Below are 20,615 nucleotides of genomic sequence, written 5' to 3' on the forward strand. Positions count from 1 at the left end.
GGTTTATCTCTAAAGATAATGTTGTCACTTATAGTACAGCTAGAGATCTGCGTGCAATTGTGATTAAACGATCGGCGATTTATTTCACTGACCAGGTGAGTATCTACCTGACCTAATCTAGCTGACTGCTTCTTGTAAAGCAAGAAAACTCAAGAAAGGTTAATAAAACCTTTCTCCCAAATCATGTAAAGACATATTTTCTTTATTCTAACAGAGATAGTAGCAAGATAACAAATTATTTTAATTTATTTTCACATTGTATTTTATAGAAGTTGGGCCATGGCGTATGTTTCTAGCTCGACGTCACCAGACTTTTATTTAATTTTTCATCAAAATCCCTGATAGCCGTCATTCTTTTGGCTTTAGATGCATCTGCCTGAATGATGCTGACCGCTGGACAGCTCAGCAGCTTTTGGACCATTCTTTCCTCAAACCCTCTTCTCCCAAAAACCTACCTCAGTACCAAGACATCAGCCCAGAAGGTGAGTTGGACAAAATGACTGAAAATTGGAGAAAAACATTAAGTAAAGCAACAAGTTCAGTTCAGTTTTAATCAAAACACCCTGTCTAGGCAACTTTTCTGCTCTGTGAGTTTGATTTGGGCTCGTAAAACAACTTTGTCAGAGCAGGTACATACTAAATAGGATTATTTCAGGCTGGAGAAGCAAACAGTTTAATGTTAGAAATTTGCACTGTAAAATCCTCCAGGTTGTTGGACAGAGGCATCTTAATATCTGTGTATTTTATGTATAAAATAGGTAATGGCTTACTAACTTTTTTCCTTTTTTTCTTTTTGCACTGCTCAAAATAAAGAACTGCAACATAAGATATTTTTATTTTCTACAGGATCTATTCAAAGTAAATAAAAGGTTTGTCCAACGTAATATTTGAGAAAAAAAGATTTACCCTTTATTAGACCATTCATTAATTTTACCTCATGATCAGTATTTGTTATAGAAGCAGAGGTGATGTCACACTGTATGTGTGAGAGAGTAGTTGGTGTTACCCTGTTAAGCAGGATTTTTTTATTTATTGGGGAAGCAGCAAAGCTCTCAGTTGATCTAAGTTCCATCTCTCACAGATTGTCTTGAGATATAGATCTGGACCACGGACTGAGACCCTGGATATAAGCAAGTGAAATCTGCCTCCTCCATAGGCTGGCTGGAACCAGCCTCAGTTTGTAGAGGAGAGTCTCCTGGAAAGACCTCGGCGAAGATCTGCTGCTCCTCAGCATTATAAAGAATAGGTTGAGGTTGTTGTGGCATCTGATCAGGATGCCTCCTGGTTGCCTCTATTTGGAGCTTTCATGGGCATGTCCCTCTTGTAGGAGATCCCGGGGTAGACCCCGATTATGCAGGAAAGACTATAGTACAGACCAAAATCACACAAAAATCATCAATGGAAATCAAATTTATTAATCAATGGAGGCCTGGATTTGGAGTCACACACAAAATTAAAGTGGAAAAACGCACTATAGGCTGATTCAACTTTGATGTCCTTAAAACAAGTCAAAATGAGGCTCAGTATTGTGTGTGGCCTCCATGTGTCTGTATGAACTCCCTACAACGCCTGGTCATGCTCCTGATGAGACAGCGGATGGTCTCCTGAGGGATCTCCTCCCAGACCTGGACTAAAGCATCCACCAACTCCTGGACAGTCTGTGGTGCAACGTGACGTTGGTGGATGGAGCGAGACAGGATGTCCCAGATGTGCTCAATCAGATTCAGGTCTGGGGAACGGGCGGGCCAGTCCATAGCTTCAATGTCTTCATCTTGCAGGAACTGCTGACACACTCCAGCCACATGAGGTCTAACATTGTCCTGCATTAGGAGGAACCCAGGGTCAACCGCACCAGCATATGGTCTCACAAGGGGCCTGAGGATCTCATCTTGGTACCTAATGGCAGTCAGGCTACCTCTGGCGAGCACATGGAGGGTCATGCTGCCCTCCAAAGAAATGCCACCCCACACCATTAATGACCCACTGCCAAACCGGTCATGCTGAAGGATGTTGCAGGTAGCAGATCGCTCTCCACGGTGTCTCCAGACTCTGTCACGTCTGTCACATGTGCTCAGTGTGAACCTGCTTTCATCTGTGAAGAGCACAGGGCGTCAGTGGCGAATTTGCCAATCCTTGTGTTCTCTGGCAAATGCCAAGCGTCCTGCACGGTGTTGGGCTGTGAGCACAACACCCATTTGTGGACGTCGGGCCCTCATACCATCCTCATGGAGTCGGCTTCTAACCGTTTGTGCAGACACATGCACATTTGTGGCCTCCATGGAGGTCATTTTGCAGGGCTCTGGCAGTGCTCCTCCTGTTCCTTCTTGCACAAAGGCGGAGGTAGCGGTCCTGCTGCTGGGTTGTTGCCCTCCTACAGCCTCCTCCACGTCTCCTGGTGTACTGAACTGTCTCCTGGTAGCGCCTCCAGGCTCTGGACACTACGCTGACAGACACAGCAAACCTTCTTGCCACAGCTCGCATTGATGTGCCATCCTGGATGAGCTGCACTACCTGAGCCACTTGTGTGGGTTGTAGAGTCCGTCTCATGCTACCACGAGTGTAAAAGCACCACCAACATTCAAAAGTGACCAAAACATCAGCCAGAAAGCAAAGGTACTGAGAAGTGGTCTGTGGTCCCCACCTGCAGAACCACTCCTTTATTGTGTGTCTTGCTAATCACCAAAGATTTCCCCCTGTTGTCTATTCCATTTGAACAACAGCTGTGAAATTGATTGTCAATCAGTGTTGCTTCCTAAGTGGACAGTTTGATTCACTTGGAGTTATATTGTGTTGTTTAAGTGTTCCCTTTATTTTTTTGAGCAATGTATAAATATATATATCGTAGCAATTGTATAAATATGTTGAGTTAGAAAACAGAATCAACCAAATTTAGTTTCTATTGTATTATTGGGAGTTCATTGTCCTAAAGTTTTATTCTTTTAGGTGTTCACAGTCAAAATTGTGCTTAATGATCACCATTTACATTTTGCAATTATAGATTTACCTCAAAATAATTTTTAACTTTTTCCAGATCTTGCCGTAGACTTTGGGTCTACCGTTGTTCCCCGCAGTCACATTCTCGATGCTCCGTTCAGTTCTGGGATGCAGAGGCAGTTTTCTCGCTACTTTGATGAATTTGAGGAACTGCAGCTTCTGGGAAAAGGAGCCTTTGGAGCAGTAATTAAAGTAAACTGCACCTTTTTTTCCAAATTAAACTTAATTAAGCTTTAACTCCATAATTAGAACTCCATTTTGTTCTGTTTACACTGTTTTTATGCACAGGTTCAAAACAAGCTAGATGGTTGTTACTATGCTGTGAAGCGAATCCAGGTCAATCCAGCCAGTAAGCAGTTCAGGCGGATCAAAGGGGAGGTGACGCTGCTCTCGCGCCTGAACCACGAGAACATTGTCCGCTATTATAACGCCTGGATTGAGCGGCACGAGTTGCCCTCCACAGGAGTGCTGAGCAACAGTGACAGCTCAGAGCCTCACAGCACGCCCCAGAAACATCCACAGCGCTGCGATCCGCCGGCGCGCCTCAACGACCTCGGCCTGCCTGACAATGTGGAGGACCTCGCCCCGCCTCCTGCTCTGTCAAGCTCTGTGGAGTGGTCCACCTCCATCGAAAGATCTTCAAGCGCCAAGTGCAGCGGACACCAGTCGAGTGATGAGGACGAAGATGATTATGAGGATGATGTATTTGGTGCATCGTTTTTGTAAGTTTATAACATTTCTTTTAGTTTCTTTTAAAAGAAATTTTGACACTTATCAAATGCTTCTGTTCTGGTGTTTTTGTTTCTGTTCAGGCCGTCAGACAGCGATTCAAGGAGCGACATCATCTTTGATAATGGAGATGACAGCATAGAAGAGATGTCACAGGTCTGAAAATGTTTTTCATTTTTGGTGCAATGTACATGTTATTAAATATCTGAATACAGTTTTAATGTACGGTTTAGCTAGTTGTTCATTTAGGTTTCGTATTCATTATGTAAAAGCCCAGCTAGGGCTGAGAATTGACAATTAGCGATATCTATAAATTCTCTGAACAAAAAAATCTGTTGCATTCTATTTACAGGTCCTTCTCAAAATATTAGCATATTGTGATAAAGTTCATTATTTTCCATAATGTAATGATGAAAATTTAACATTCATATATTTTAGATTCATTGCACAATAACTGAAATATTTCAGGTCTTTTATTGTCTTAATACGGATGATTTTGGCATACAGCTCATGAAAACCCAAAATTCCTATCTCACAAAATTAGCATATTTCATCCGACCAATAAAAGAAAAGTGTTTTTAATACAAAAAACGTCAACCTTCAAATAATCATGTACAGTTATGCACTCAATACTTGGTCGGGAATCCTTTGGCAGAAATGACTGCTTCAATGCGGCGTGGCATGGAGGCAATCAGCCTGTGGCACTGCTGAGGTCTTATGGAGGCCCAGGATGCTTCAATAGCGGCCTTTAGCTCATCCAGAGTGTTGGGTCTTGAGTCTCTCAACGTTCTCTTCACAATATCCCACAGATTCTCTATGGGGTTCAGGTCAGGAGAGTTGGCAGGCCAATTGAGCACAGTGATACCATGGTCAGTAAACCATTTACCAGTGGTTTTGACACTGTGAGCAGGTGCCAGGTCGTGCTGAAAAATGAAATCTTCATCTCCATAAAGCTTTTCAGCAGATGGAAGCATGAAGTGCTCCAAAATCTCCTGATAGCTAGCTGCATTGACCCTGCCCTTGATAAAACACAGTGGACCAACACCAGCAGCTGACACGGCACCCCAGACCATCACTGACTGTGGGTACTTGACACTGGACTTCTGGCATTTTGGCATTTCCTTCTCCCCAGTCTTCCTCCAGATTCTGGCACCTTGATTTCCGAATGACATGCAGAATTTGCTTTCATCAGAAAAAAGTACTTTGGACCACTGAGCAACAGTCTAGTGCTGCTTCTCTGTAGCCCAGGTCAGGCGCTTCTGCCGCTGTTTCTGGTTCAAAAGTGGCTTGACCTGGGGAATGCGGCACCTGTAGCCCATTTCCTGCACACACCTGTGCACGGTGGCTCTGGATGTTTCTACTCCAGACTCAGTCCACTGCTTCCGCAGGTCCCCCAAGGTCTGGAATCGGCCCTTCTCCACAATCTTCCTCAGGGTCCGGTCACCTCTTCTCGTTGTGCAGCGTTTTCTGCCACACTTTTTCCTTCCCACAGACTTCCCACTGAGGTGCCTTGATACAGCACTCTGGGAACAGCCTATTCGTTCAGAAATTTCTTTCTGTGTCTTACCCTCTTGCTTGAGGGTGTCAATAGTGGCATTCTGGACAGCAGTCAGGTCGGCAGTCTTACCCATGATTGGGGTTTTGAGTGATGAACCAGGCTGGGAGTTTTAAAGGCCTCAGGAATCTTTTGCAGGTGTTTAGAGTTAACTTGTTGATTCAAATGATTAGGTTCATAGCTCGTTTAGAGACCCTTTTAATGATATGCTAATTTTGTGAGATAGGAATTTTGGGTTTTCATGAGCTGTATGACAAAATCATCCGTATTAAGACAATAAAAGACCTGAAATATTTCAGTTAGTGTGCAATGAATCTAAAATATATGAATGTTAAATTTTCATCATTACATTATGGAAAATAATGAACTTTATCACAATATGCTAATATTTTGAGAAGGACCTGTACAGGGGTTGGACAATGAAACTGAAACACCAGTCATTTTAGTGTGGGAGGTTTCATGGCTAAATTGGACCAGCCTGGTAGCCAGTCTTCATTGATTGCACATTGCATCAGTAAGAGCAGAGTGTGAAGGTTCAATTAGCAGGGTAAGAGCACAGTTTTGCTCAAAATATTGAAATGCACACAACATTATGGGTGACATACCAGAGTTCAAAATAGGACAACTTGTTGGTGCACGTCTTGCTGGCGCATGTGTGACCAAGACAGCAAGTCTTTGTGATGTATCAAGAGCCACGGTATCCAGGGTAATGTCAGCATACCACCAAGAAGGACGAACCACATTCAACAGGATTAACTGTGGATGCAAGAGGAAGCTGTCTGAAAGGGATGTTCGGGTGCTAACCCAGATTGTATCCAAAAAACATAAAACCACGGCTGCCCAAATCACAGCAGAATTAAATGTGCACCTCAACTCTCCTGTTTCCACCAGAACTGTCCGTCAGGAGCTCCACAACGTCAATATACACGGCCGGGCTGCTATAGCCAAATCTTTAGTCACTCATGCCAATGCCAAACGTCGGTTTCAATGGTGCAAGGAGCGCAAATCTTGGGCTGTGGACAATGTGAAACATGTATTGTTCTCTGATGAGTCCACCTTTACTGTTTTCCCCACATCCGGGAGAGTTACGGTGTGGAGAAGCCCCAAAGAAGCGTACCACCCAGATTGTTGCATGTCCAGAGTGAAGCATGGGGGTGGATCAGTGATGGTTTGGGCTGCCATATCATGGCATTCCCTTGGCCCAATACTTGTGCTAGATGGGCGTGTCACTGCCAAGGACTACCGAACCATTCTTGAGGACCATGTGCATCCAATGGTTCAAACATTGTATCCTGAAGGCGGTGCCGTGTATCAGGATGACAATGCACCAATACACACAGCATGACTGGTGAAAGATTGGTTTGATGAACATGAAAGTGAAGTTGAACATCTCCCATGACCTGCACAGTCACCAGATCTAAATATTATTGAGCCACTTTGGGGTGTTTTGGAGGAGCGAGTCAAGAAACGTTTTCCTCCACCAGTATCACGTAGTGACCTGGCCACTATCCTGCAAGAAGAATGGCTTAAAATCCCTCTGACCACTGTGCAGGACTTGTATATGTCATTCCCAAGATGAATTGATGCTGTATTGGCCACAAAAGGAGGCCCTACACCATACTAATAAATTATTGTGGTCTAAAACCAGGTGTTTCAGTTTCATTGTCCAACCCCTGTATGTAACAATGTTAAACTATTTGGTCCCAGTTAAAATAAATAGTGAATTAAAAACACTTATATAACATTTTTCTATTGGCATAGTGCTTTTTCACTAGAACCGTGAACATATAGTGTACTTATTTACAGATGGAGCCAAGGAAAATGCCGACAGCACCCGACACAACTGAGAGCTCAGACTCTGACTGTTATCTTTCTATAGCGCATTACCTGTACATTCAGGTAAGCCTCTTGCTCCTGATTCACTTTTCATACTAAAAACCTTGTCTCTTCTTTGACTGGTGGTCTTTCTAAAGAACAGCTAAAAGAAGCTTCTTATAAACATAAAGAACTCTCTGAACTTTGGTTGAATACATGAGCACAAATGTTAGGGTTCAGATCCGCTTATAGCACAGGGTCAGCATTGCTTCATAACCTCATGTGTTTTATATATCTGAACAAATCGTCAATGCTGGTATTAATGCTGTCAAAAATCAGAAAGAGAACCACCAGCTGCATGTACCACCAACCATTTTTTTAATAGATTTCAAAATGCCTTTTAGTGACTTTTGGTATAGTTTAGTCGGACACATTTATCAGATCTGCTTTGACCATATAATCCATCCAGATCCTCAGGTCTTCTGAATAAAGGTCTTTTGATAAGAAAAGAGGCCCATGGTGAAGCATAATTTTCTTACTACAACCTTATTATTCTGTTTTTTGGTTTGACTTTTAGCTGAATGTTAGCATTTTGGATTATTTATTCTTTAATTCTAACCTTATTTGTTTTAATGCACTTTTAGCTTGGTTTTAAATTAATTTGAAATTATTACATTTATATAAAATATGACGTTTCCCCCTCATCACCTTTAACACAATCTTGTTTCTTAAACTCCATAGTTGTTTTATCTGATGTAAAGCAGTTTTTGTTGGCGTCTGTGCATGAAAGTGCTTTATAAATGAATCCTGACTGATTGTGGCCCTGCCAGATGGAATACTGTGAAAAAAGCACTTTAAGAGACACGATAGATCAAAGTCTGTACCTGGACCGGAATCGGTTATGGAGGTTGTTCAGGGAGATCCTGGATGGTCTTGCGTACATCCACGAGCAGGTTTGAAACTATCTAAATACACTATAGCATAAATATTAAATTCATATTTTCTATCATTCAGGACCTTTGATCTCTTTTAGGGTATGATTCATAGGGACTTGAAGCCTGTGAACATCTTCCTGGATTCCCAGGACCACATGAAAATTGGAGATTTTGGCCTGGCAACAGATCATCCTGCTAATGTGGTATGTAGTAAAGATTTGTATAATTGAAAGTGTGAAACATGCGTCATGGTTTAATCTTTTATTTTTTAAACAGGCAGCAGGTAAATTTGAACCGGAGGATAGTGGCTCTGCTGTGATGACCAAACCGGACCCTTCAGGTGCAGTTTTGACAAACTAAACTCTTATGCTGGCTGTGGAGGTTGATTCCCATCCCTGACGCCTGCAGATGTTTTTGTATCACTGCCTTTAGGTAACATGACAGGAATGGTTGGAACAGCCCTTTATGTCAGCCCAGAGGTCCAAGGAAACACTAAAGCAACATATAACCAGGTAAGAAAATCAAATTCACTTTTTGGGCCAAAACTAAAATAATTCAGTCATGTTTTGTTTCTCTTACATCTTAATGTCCACTTGATTATTTTTTTCCGACAGAAAGTTGACCTGTTTAGTCTGGGCATCATACTCTTTGAGATGTCCTACAGGCCATTTGCGACTGGTGCAGAGCGCATCTCCGTCCTGAGCCAGCTACGGATGGTACGTCATTAGAAGCTATATGAGCTTAATGCTTTTTTCTGAATCTGACTCCTAGTCATCTCTGTCCCTTTAAACACTGCAGGAATCAATTTCCTTCCCAGGAGACTTTCCTGAGCATGAGCAAGGAACACTGGTGAGAACTGCAACACACAATGTGGTACGATTCTCGTCCCTCCATACTTTGAAGTTGCAGTCTAACAGTATGTTGCCATTCTCCATTGTTAGAGGAAGGTAATAGAGTGGCTGCTGAAGCATGACCCGGCCCTTCGGCCCACCGCCCACGAGTTGCTGAAGAGCGAACTACTGCCGCCGCCTCAGATGGAGGAGTCAGAGCTGCATGAAGTGTTGCAGCACACCATGGCTAATATCAACGGCAAGGCCTACCGCACCATGGTGGGGCAGTTGTTTTCCCAAAACACCTCACCAGTCATGGATTATGCTTATGACATGGACATGCACAAGGTACTATATATACTTACTGCAATAATGACCAAAGAACAAAGTCCACGTATCATTCATGAAACATGTATACAGGCTGACCACAGTGTAGTAATAGACTGGTATTGGTTAATCTGGCAGCTAGAAAAAAGACAACCATTTACACACCACAGTTCACCAGTTTTGTTAACCTCTGCCGCTGAATTTGCAACAATAGTAAAAATTCTCATACATTATGTACAAAAAATTTATTGTCACTCAAAGGCTCTGCAAAAGTTGTGCAATGCAATATCTAAACAGCCTACTTGAAGTAGAGCTGCACAGCAAAAAAAAATCTAATGATGACAATAATAATGGTAAATATTGCGGCGAGGATATCAGTTGCCAGTTTCTTCTTTCCTCTCCTCCTCATCTGTGCTTCCATTGCTCTGTGACCGTTAGCATGTTGGGTAATGTCATTTATGACTGATGTGACTGCTATGAAACTCTGCCCACCTGGCTAAATATTACATTAGCATTTAAAATGCATGTTGATAACACTTTTTATTGCAACAATTATTGCACTCCAAACAGTCCATAGTGTTATGAATAATGCACACACTAATATTATGATGACAAGATATTCATTCTATATTGTGCGGCCATAACTTTAGAAAAGCATGGAAAAACAATTACAGTCACATAATAGTTGATGAGGTCCCTTCTTTGTTTGATAGCCCTTAAACTAGACACGAAAACTATATGGAATCGCAGCTCTCGTTGCAATATCACTGTTTGCAGTATTGTAATTAAAAAGGAATGCTTGGGTGCAATACTTGGTAGATTTTTATTCTTTATAATTGAGAGCAAAGTATACCAGAGTCAAATTCCTTGTTTGTCTGCACAAACTTGGCAATAAAGTTGATTCTGATTCAGATTCTGATAACCACCAATCACTGTGCATAAAAGAAAAATCTGTTTAACCCAGAAAACCCTCCCTCTATGTGCAGTTGCACACATGAGAGCCAGAGCTGCAGAGTTTCAATCTCCTTAAATGCTCATCAGGATCTAACGGTAATCAATGTTAAGTGTAAGCAGTCAGCAATTAATCACACACGCCTACTGTTATAAATCCTGAGCTTATGGTTAAAAAAATATTTCTTATTTCAGGTGATTTTTTGTTTTCAAGTTAAAATCCTCTGTCCTGTACAATCAGTAGGCAGGCATACAATTTTATTATTTTCTGCTTAAATCACCCATAATATTCAGGCTATTGCATACAGCCTTTCGTTATAGTCAAAGTAAATAAATCCCATCAAATACAGCCCACAATGTATAACTTAAAGTCTTGCACTGTGATATATAATTTTGCACTTCTATTGACTAATCATTCTCTGGCACGTACTGATGTCCTTCAGTTGCATCACAAGGTTGCTTAAACTTGCATAAATGATCTGAGACATTGCATGGTATTGTGTCCTATTCTGTATGTGTCCAAACTGATCAGACCCAAAATGAGCCAGAAAGGGTCCAAAGACAAGAAAAGAAGGCAGGTTGAGTCCTGATGTATGAACACTAAGTCATTGTAGTTCAGGCTGGTCCTCAGAAATTCAAAGGCTGGAGCAAATCTTTTTCTTTCAAATTGATTTTCTCCTTTCTACCTGTAGATGTCACTGCAGACTTATTACTTTCAGTGATCCCTCACTTTTTTCCCATCCTGTCCAACATACATGCCCAAACGACCCCTCCAACAGAGGTTGTTTGTTTGTTCTCCCTTCAGGGCAACTTCAACTTCAGCAGCACCAAATTGCAGCAGCATGTTTATGAAAGCATCACCAGAATCTTTAGGAAGCACGGTGAGTAAACCAGCCCTGTTTAACAAGTGTGTGTGTGTGAACATGAGTCACTGTTTATTCTCCATCCCAAACTGCTTGCACCCCTTGACCTGCTGTTAGTCTGTTTTAAAGACCCCAACATCTGGTCCAGTGTGAGGCTGCTAAACAATAGGCTCACTGTCAGGCAGCACAGGTTCTGAGCATGTGTTTGTGTTGCTTTTTATCCTCAAGCCGTACTTGCTTTTATCTGCTTCCATGCACAAGCTCTCTTTGGGTTTGGATTTGGGTTTTTATCTTAGAGATATAATCTGTAATGTGTCCTCAGGTGCGGTACATCTTCATACGCCACTGCTCCTCCCCAGAAACAGGAAGTTGTATGATGGCAGCGAGCTGGCCTGCTTCATGGACCACAGTGGAATGCTGGTCATGCTGCCCTATGACCTTCGTGTGAGTTCTACAAACATACCACACGCACACACACACACCTCACACATGTGTGGATGTTCATGCTTGCACACTAATTATACAACCTTTCCATCAAATGCAAATGCCCACAGTTTGAGGCTGCAATCAGCAGCTCCCCGAGGAAACCACGAATGCTATGATTTTAATGTCATTACTGCTGCAGACAATCTCTCAACTCTTTCTTGACTTCAGATGGCGTTTGCAAGATTTGTTGCCCGCAACAATATAACGCAACTGAAGAGGTAAAGTTGACAAATGGCTAAACACTTCTTGATAATGTAAAAAAGTTCAAAGTGAATGTTTTTGTAATATGTTTATTATAATATCATCTAAAATTTAATTTATTTTGAGTAACTAAATTTCAACATTGAAACAGTTTTATTGATTCATTACACACAAACCAGAAATTGGTATTGGCCTGGAAAAGCCTGATTGGCAGATCTATAATTTTGACTGTGTAAGATTACACATAAAGCATGTAGGGTTGGTTGTTGAAGTTTACATTAATTGTACTTTTACTCGAGAATGTAATGTGTCAAGTTTGGTAATATACTGAAAACGTATCAAAAGTGGAGGATTGAGAGACTGAATTTTCATCCGGGTTAGCTGCAAAGACACTGAGTGTTTAATTTCTGTCCAGATTCTGCATTGAACGTGTGTTCCGACCCAGAAAGCTGGATCGTGCACATCCGAGGGAACTTCTGGAGTGCGCATTTGACATCATCACCCCAGTCACCAACAGCTTGCTCCCTGACGCTGAGACCATTTACACCATCTCTGAAATAGTCCAGGAGTTTCCTGCTCTTCAGGTTATTTTCACATTTACTGCTTGTATTTTTTTCATCCTGTTACTTCTGCGGCCTCTGTGTTTTTCAGATTGAACATTAAGTTTATTCGCTGCTCTGTCATTCTTGTATGTCCTCCTCCAAATGCCATCAGTTCAGTGTTTTTTCCTCCTCACTTCCCAGTCACATTCCTATCATACCAAGGCATGTGTAACCATGACTGATTTACATTGATTTTATTGTTGTTGTAAATCTGCAATGTGTAGCTGTGTCCTCTTCCTTCCCTCCCTCGCTTCCAGTACAGTCCATTTCCTGTCCGCATCTAATGCAGTGCTGCGTCAGTCTCCAGCCGCAGCTCTCTTTCCACATCTTATAAACTCAGACAGCCTCCAGTCTAGCCTCTATTACATCCCTCATGCATCCTGTTTCTGATCCCCTGCACTGTCCCGGTCTTTGTGTAAAAGCTTTAAGGAATGTGTGCAGCCGGACACAGCAGTTATTATTCACTGAGGTGCTCATTGCATGAAGGTTGACTGTAATTGTGGCCGAGAGGGTTAAAGGTGTGTTTGTGCCTGCAGGAGAGGAACTATAACATTTACCTGAACCACACCAGCTTGCTGAAGGCAATCCTGCTCCACAGTGGCGTCCCAGAGGACAAACTGAGCCAGGCATCCAACATACTCTGTGATGCAATGGTTAGTCCAGCTATTGTTTGAAAACATCATGGTCTGAAATCATCTGTTCAAAAAGCTTTAAATAAACAACAAAAGTTTTTTTTCCAAAAATAATAAATATAAAAGAAGTGTGTGGTTGGGGAAAAAAGGTATATTGCCAATAAAATGCACTTCATTAAACGATAAGGAGGTACGCTGATCTTCATCAAACCTGGCAGTGATCTTGAAACTGTTAACTTTTCAGAAGGTATTATATATATTTTTTAATCTTGGAATTGTTATAAAGTCTTGTCTAATTATTTTGGGTGTCTAACATTCTTAAGTGAGTAAAACATAGCAAGTAAAAACTATTAAAGACAAGGAATTAGTTCTTATAGAGGTGTGTTTCCTGAAGTTCCCTAAAATGTTAGATCTCTGGAATGTTTAGAGATGCCATGTCTTGCAAAGTTATTTATAACTCATTTACTTTTTTACATTTTGTCACATTAGAGGCATGAACTTGACTGTGTAATGTTTGGATTTTATTGTGATAGATGCACAAGAGGTACCAAACACTTATAAATTAAAAGATAGTTTTCAAAAACATTTTACCAGAAATATTCATAAAAATGTGGCATGCTTTTTTATTCCTTCCCCTGAGTCAGTGTTTTGTAGATCTACCTTTTGAAGGACTTACAGCCTCCAGTCTTTGGGTTATGTCTCTACCAGCTTTGCACATCAAGATACTGACATTTTCCCCCATCCAAAATAGGTCAAGCTCAGTCAGATTGGATTGAGGACGTTTATGAACAGCAAGTCTTGCCACCTATTGTCAATTGCATTAGGTCTAGACTTTGACTGGGCCAGGTTAAGACATGAATATGCTCGATCTAACCCATTGTATTGGCTCCATCCATCTTCTCGTCAACTCTGACGAGCTTCTCTGTCTTAGTGTCATTAACACATGAGTTCCCCCAACACAATGTTGCTGCCAACATGTTTTACCATAGGGATGGTGTTTTCAGGGTGGTGTGCAGTGTTATGTTTTCCTCCACACCGAGAGTTTTAAATAAGCCCAAAGTTTTTGTCCTTGCCTGGACCGTCCGTTTAGGTGAACAGTCATGTCTTGGTAGGTTTGCAGTTGGGCTAGACTCTATACTCTTTACTAATACGGTAACGTCTGAAGGCAATTGGAGGCATCGTTTTTTATTCATTGGGATCGTGTTGATCTGTCACAATTGTTTTTATAAAATACCTTGTGAAACAGTTCCAGAGTTGTAGTTTTAAGGTACTGGATTGAGAAAAACCCAAGAAGTACACTCTAGACTCCTTTGGACATAGTTTGCATGTTAAACTTTCATGACAGAACAAGTGTGACCTTTTCTGAAAGGAATTACATGATGAAAAAGCTATGGTTATATTTACAAAGTTGCTACATAAGAAAGCCCAAAACAAACATTATTCCAACAGTCATGCATGAAAGTGGAAGGCTGATGGTTTGGGCTCGACCTTGCATGACTGAAGGTGATGCTACGGTCTATTCAGAAGCAAGGTCTCGGCCGAAACAAGATGGCGTTGTGTAGCCTTAACAGAGCTGTGCATGCACAAACTGCCACAGACCCTAGTTAACTAAAGCAGTACTATAAAGAAGTCTGGGCACAAATTCCTGCACAAGAATCGCATTCTATTTTGTTATACAGATAATTTTGTAACATCTTTTGTGTTTTTCTGAAGATATAATGCCTTTTTAAGGTCTGTTCAGATTTTTTGGTGATAACATGCAAAATATTTTAATTAAAACAATGTAGTTTTTCTGTCATTTTAATGTTTTATGCCTGGCAAGTTTTGTAACTGTATTGCCTCTACTGGCCACATTTGCTGCAGAATGAAAAGCTGACCAGAAGTGAGGTGGAGGCAAAGTTCTGCAACTTCTCCCTTTCAACCAACAGTGTAAGTCAACACTTAGTGCATTCAAATATATTCAGCTTTGAAGAGGCAAAAGTTGTTGCACATCCAGACAACCCAAAACCCTCCTTGGGTTGTGTTTTCAGCTGCAAACACTGTATAAGTACATAGAGCAGAAGGGCAATCTGCAGGAGCTAGCACCACTGCTGACATTGCTCACCAAACAGAAGACTGCCGTCACTCAGCTGGCCAAGCAAGGCCTCAAGGATCTGGAGGAGATCACTGTCCTCCTGAGAAGACTGGGCGTTAAGCTGAGGGTGACTTTTAATTTTAAAGCAACAAAAAACATGAACCATCTATGTTTTCTTTTTTTAATACAGGTTTTTCTACTTCATAGGTTGTGGTCAACTTAGGTTTGGTGTACAAAGTGCATCATCACTCCGGGGTTATCTTCCAGTTTGTGGCTTTTATCAAGAAGCGCAAGCGAACTGTACCAGATATTGTAGCTGCTGGAGGACGCTATGATCACTTAGTAGGTTTAATAGTCATCCCCTGGCATTTCAAATTCAAAAGCATAAAATTCATATAAGTCAGTTTTTATTTGTAATTTTTTTGTGCTTAGATCCTGGAATTTCGAGGACCAGCTTCCACTGTGCCGGTCCCCAATGCAGTGGGGGCCAGCATTGCTCTGGAAAAAGTCTGTGCTGCCATGGCCAGTATGGAGGAGCCGGTGAGAGAGAGAGACAGACACACATACACATGGAAATCTGACATTCCTAATTATTATAATGGAGGAGCACCAGGCAGAGTTTCATATTTAATGACACCTTTTTGCAGCCGTCGGCCGCCATGGTGCCACTTTTAGAAACACGTTAATAACTATGATCAGTACACGTCTTTACTCCCAGGAGTTATCTTAGCACAGCAATTTATATATTTTAAATTCAGACAGGAAACTATCTTAAATTACTCATTTTTTATCTTCATGTTTTTTAAAGCATTTCTAATGTTTTTTCTTTAGGGTACTTTTTTCATTTTTGCTATCATTAATGATATATGTTCTTTGTTTTAGCTGACTGTGAGTTCCTGCGATGTTCTGGTGGTTCCAGTGGGACATTCCTCAATGTTCAAAGCCATCAGTGTTGTCCAGAAGCTGTGGAGCACTGGCGTTTCTGCAGACATTGCCTACGATGTCTTACAGGTTAGGCGGATGACTTGATTTCTTTAGGAAAAATACAACAAATGAGTACATTTTAATGAAAAAGGATGCTGTATCAAGCAGAAATATGTTGGGTGGACCACTTAAGTCATTACCTTAGTCATATTGAAACATATTTATAGATCAGTTTACTTGCAGTCGTAGATATTTTTCCACCAAACGTGGCACAGTTTTACACCAGGGATAGCTAGCTATCCTTGCCAACAGTTCCAAACCCTGATGCTCCCTCCATGTTTTAAAGATGGGATAAAATTTGCCTCACAAATATTTTTTAGTATTTCACCACACATACAGTCTTGGCAAAAATTAATATTCTCGACAATTTTCTCAAATTGGTGAGTTATGGCAGGTTTCTCTTGCCAACAGGCCCAAACCATGATACTACCACCGTGTTTCAAGGATGTTGTAAGATTGACATCCTGAAATACATTTGTTTTTCTCATTTTAGTAAACATTCAGTCATTTCTTAAATAAATATTCTTGATGGTTTGTCTCAAATGGGCAGCAATGACATGTTTCACTTGCCAGTAGGCCCTAGCCATGATATTACCACCTTGTTTCAAAGTCAGGATAAGATTCACATCCGACTTTTGCGTCGTTTCCATGCCTCTAAACATATAGTTAGAATTTATATTCCTGACTTGTTTGCTTAAATTACAATAATTGTTAAAAAGATGAGTGCAAACTTTCCATGCCAACAGACCCAGGCTACCACTAGCACCATGTTTCTGAATGTAGTCATGTTAAGAAGAACTCCTTCTGTAAATTATTAAGTTTTATTGTATTAATGGTATCGCCAGATTCTAGAATTATTTGAATAACATCTACAATTTTACCACCTATTAAAGATTAAACTGAATTGGACAGGTTGTGAGAAATGAAGTACATTCTATAAAGTCTACCAGCTTTTAAGATAATTTGTACTCTGTATTGTATATCCACCACATGCAATGCAGAGCATTGATTTGGTACTATTGTCAGAAAAGTGTTTCACTTTACAACCAAAGAGCAGTGTTACCGAATGTCACATGGGCGTAAAATACTTTCTTAGGCAGCCAGACCTTTGCAGGATATAATGCTCCTGCAATCCCTCTCCCCATATCCTGTCGGTCTCTATGCTGCACCAATCCAATAAAAGCAAAAATGCTGAGAAAAATACAAAAAAAGCAATACATGTGAAAAATAACTCGGGTAATAAAAGTAAAGGTCCTGTTTAAATGTACGAGTAGAGACCCAGAAATTTCTTCTCAGATTGCTCCTGTAATTTCACCTTTAAACCGCTGAAAATATTCAGTGATTACGTAACTAAGACTTTGTGTATGCCCATACTCAGCTCCAGATTTTTTGTGTTTCTGGCTAAACAGTGGAAGCTAGTTTCTTGAAATGCAGAAACCTCTATCTGCCAACAGAGGACAACACCTGACTTCCTTTTTTTTTCTCAGCTGCAGGTTTATAATGACAGTTGTCAAAAGGTGGGCTGACTCAGATGAAACAGAGTGGTTTGATTAACTGACCTGCAATGCAGGTGTTTGGTTGAATTCTGGTTTACAATAATTTGACTAAATGTGGAGGTTCGGCTGAGATCAGTCCCTTCAAAGTGAAGTTGTTTATCGTGAGGGCCAGCAGGTGTGGCACCATGCTTCTGTCACATTCTCTGTGAGGCAAACTGGCTGGCAGCCACCACCCAGGGCCAGCATTTTAATCCTTCCTCTGTTTTTTCCTCCTCTTCTCAGTAAAACCTATTGTTGTCTAAAGTTTCCACCAGTGCAGTTAATATCTGCTTCAGTTGCTTTCATTGTCCTTTGGAGGGGTGCAGGAGTCTTCAGGAGCAATTAGGAAAGTTTGAGTCTAGCTAAAAACAATGACTTTCCAGATCATGGTGTTTTTTGTTTATCATGCACACAGCAGAAGAAAGCTTTTGAGGATACCTTTTTTTAATCTTCTCAGCCATAAATCCCCTCCTGCCAGGTTTTTGTTAATACTGTTCAGATGGTGGCATGTTAACAGAAGGAACCCACAACTTTTATTCATGCTGTGGTGATGTTTTTACTCTTCATTTGGCTAATATGGCAAACCCTCCGACATGGGGTCAGCTAAGGCATTTTAGGCTATAGCTAACCTTTGACATAGTTAAGTCAGAGGAAAAGTTGTGAGAAAGGAGCAAGTGTAAAAAAATCTCAGCCAAAGTGACACACAAACCTTCCCCTGTGATTATTGAAAAGTTTATTTCAGTAATGCTGTTTAGAAAGTTAAACTCATAGTTTATTTTACACACAGGGGTATACATGTCAAGCATTTATATCTGTTAATTTTGATGATTATGGCATACAGCCAATGAAAATCCACATTTCTTAGAAAATGAAATATAACATCGAACAAATAAAGAATGTATTTTTAGACAGAAATATCAGCCAACTGAAAAGGATGTCCCTGTGCAGTGTATGCCCTCAATACTTGTTTGGAATCCTTTTGCATTAATTATGTCATTAATGCAGTGTAGTGTAGAGATGATCAGCAATGGACAGAGCACTGCATAAACAGCAAGCTGTTTAGGCTCTAAAACAGCCCTAACATAACATTCTGTATGAAAACTCCTTTTTTATGTTTTCAGAAATGAAATTTTGGCATTTTATTATCTGTAATCCATAATCCTCAAAATCCCCAAGAATGAACACTTCAAACGTGTCACTCATGTGTGTAATCAGTCTACGTAACGTGTTACACTTTTTAAATTGGATTATTGAAAAGCATTTGCATTTTGATGATATTCTAATTTATTGAGATGCTCCTGTAAGCCCAAAAATAGCTTATTCTTCACAACTTCACAACATAGTCCAGTAGTAGAGTCAGCTGCCTGAGGTTTGTAGGTCTTAGACGACCAGGGCTCACACAGGCCAACATTGTTAAGTACCAACTGTCAAAGCTGGTTCACCTCATTTTTCTTGTACAGTTAAAACTAAGATGTGACTGAAAAATTCATTTTTGTTACTTTGTTCAGTCTCAGGAGACACTTTTGGATCACTGCAGACTGGCTGGAATTACATGCATGGCACTGGTTTCTGACAAAGATGGAAACTACGTGAAGGTAAACCAACAAAGTGCTATCTTTTATTTACGCTTGACACACATCTAAGATGTGTTTCGCTATGAGAATAAATACTGTTTAAGTGGGGGTTTTTTTCTGCTGAAAACATTAGCACTGAAGATGACTCTTGCACTAAATACTTGTTCTCTAACCGTTTTTGAAAGGCTGCATGCTAAATGGATTTTGTGTTGCCAGGTGAAATCCTTTGAGAAGGACAGGCAGTCCGAGAAGAGAATTCCAGAGTGGGACTTGGTGGACCACATCATTCAGAAATGTCGGACCAAATTCTTTGACGAGAGAAACATCAGGTAAAGAAATCTGTTTCATATGCAGCTCTGATTTCTTAAACAATTTATGGGCTTTTCCATCTCATGAATACTCTTCTTGTTTCCTTGCAGAGAAATCTCAGAGAGCATGAGCCTTCAGAACCCTAAAGGATCACAGCTGAACAACACCGGTACTGAGATCCCTTAACTGTCTTACAGCATCTCAACACAAACAATTTATTGTTCTCATACAGTCGGGATGTGACCCAGATAAAAGCCCTACTAACTAGTCCTCTAATAATTTGGTTAATGTGGAAAACTGTCTTCAGGCTCTTTGGAGCAACACGGGAGCAGCAGCAACACCAACATGAACGTGTATGTCATCAGCCCAGAGAAAGTTTCTGCGAGCTCAAGAAGAAGATATGAGACTCAGGTTATTGATGCACAAACAGCACCCTGTGTCACTTTAGCTGCTGAATCGATTTCTGTCTGTCTATCCAACACATCACCTTCTGCTTTACTCTTTAGACAGAGAGATTAGAGATTTTGTGGCCAATTTCCAACCACCGGTTTTGTAAAGCTCCAAATTACAATTTTAACCAATCCTGATTGCTATGTAAGAACCATAAATAACAGCTAAACACTTTAGTTTTTCTCCTTTTTGATAAATTGAAAATTCTACTGACTTAATAAAATGTTTAGTGTAAAATAAAGCAACTGTTTATTCAAAAACAGACCAACATTTAAAAACTTCCTTTGTGCATCACTACAAATGTATTGATTCAGTAAGTCTTCCAGGTCATGGTTATGCAGATGAAAACTAAAATGAATTACGTAATATCTCCTTCAAAACACAGGAAATACTTCACTGAAATGTTTCGTTTTTTGCACACATTAAGATTAGATTTTCACAGTATATTGAGTTGGAATATCAGCATTTGCCATATTGCGATCCCAAAGTACCACTTTGATGCTATTATTGGCAGGTTGTTACATTTCAAGTGCCATGCAGCCACACTCTTGATGTTAATTCTATATTAACTGGCCCTGATGCCTACACCCGAGGTATGTTTTTTTTAGCATTCATGCTAACACTCACCAAAAGTAGCAGAGACACTGTGGTGAAGGAAAAGGGGAAGTCACTTCAATTATACATTTTACTGATATTGTACAAACTAATCTAAATATAAAATCACAAGATATTAGCTATTTTCCTACAAGATCCTTTTAAAGTAAATAAC

At 40.5% G+C, this 20,615-nt stretch overlaps 1 protein-coding gene across 2 annotated transcripts in view; it reads left to right on the forward strand.

Moving 5' to 3' along the window:
* Positions 1-20,615, forward strand: part of eif2ak4 (eukaryotic translation initiation factor 2 alpha kinase 4) — a 36,976-nt gene that overhangs the window by 7,852 nt on the left and 8,509 nt on the right. For both annotated transcript variants that reach the window (XM_047392885.1, XM_047392884.1), the window contains 26 exons: positions 367-482; positions 3,032-3,186; positions 3,283-3,716; positions 3,807-3,879; positions 7,085-7,177; positions 7,924-8,046; positions 8,127-8,231; positions 8,305-8,368; positions 8,461-8,540; positions 8,643-8,744; positions 8,827-8,877; positions 8,970-9,206; positions 10,942-11,017; positions 11,322-11,443; positions 11,654-11,703; positions 12,102-12,270; positions 12,825-12,941; positions 14,784-14,849; positions 14,951-15,121; positions 15,202-15,336; positions 15,427-15,534; positions 15,877-16,005; positions 19,022-19,108; positions 19,304-19,416; positions 19,507-19,565; positions 19,704-19,807. In XM_047392885.1, the coding sequence (XP_047248841.1) occupies positions 367-482; positions 3,032-3,186; positions 3,283-3,716; positions 3,807-3,879; positions 7,085-7,177; positions 7,924-8,046; positions 8,127-8,231; positions 8,305-8,368; positions 8,461-8,540; positions 8,643-8,744; positions 8,827-8,877; positions 8,970-9,206; positions 10,942-11,017; positions 11,322-11,443; positions 11,654-11,703; positions 12,102-12,270; positions 12,825-12,941; positions 14,784-14,849; positions 14,951-15,121; positions 15,202-15,336; positions 15,427-15,534; positions 15,877-16,005; positions 19,022-19,108; positions 19,304-19,416; positions 19,507-19,565; positions 19,704-19,807 (3,139 nt within the window). The remainder of the gene's footprint in view (positions 1-366; positions 483-3,031; positions 3,187-3,282; positions 3,717-3,806; positions 3,880-7,084; positions 7,178-7,923; positions 8,047-8,126; positions 8,232-8,304; positions 8,369-8,460; positions 8,541-8,642; positions 8,745-8,826; positions 8,878-8,969; positions 9,207-10,941; positions 11,018-11,321; positions 11,444-11,653; positions 11,704-12,101; positions 12,271-12,824; positions 12,942-14,783; positions 14,850-14,950; positions 15,122-15,201; positions 15,337-15,426; positions 15,535-15,876; positions 16,006-19,021; positions 19,109-19,303; positions 19,417-19,506; positions 19,566-19,703; positions 19,808-20,615) is intronic.

Source organism: Girardinichthys multiradiatus, chromosome 19 (assembly GCF_021462225.1).
Source record: "Girardinichthys multiradiatus isolate DD_20200921_A chromosome 19, DD_fGirMul_XY1, whole genome shotgun sequence".
Taxonomy (NCBI): domain Eukaryota; kingdom Metazoa; phylum Chordata; class Actinopteri; order Cyprinodontiformes; family Goodeidae; genus Girardinichthys; species Girardinichthys multiradiatus.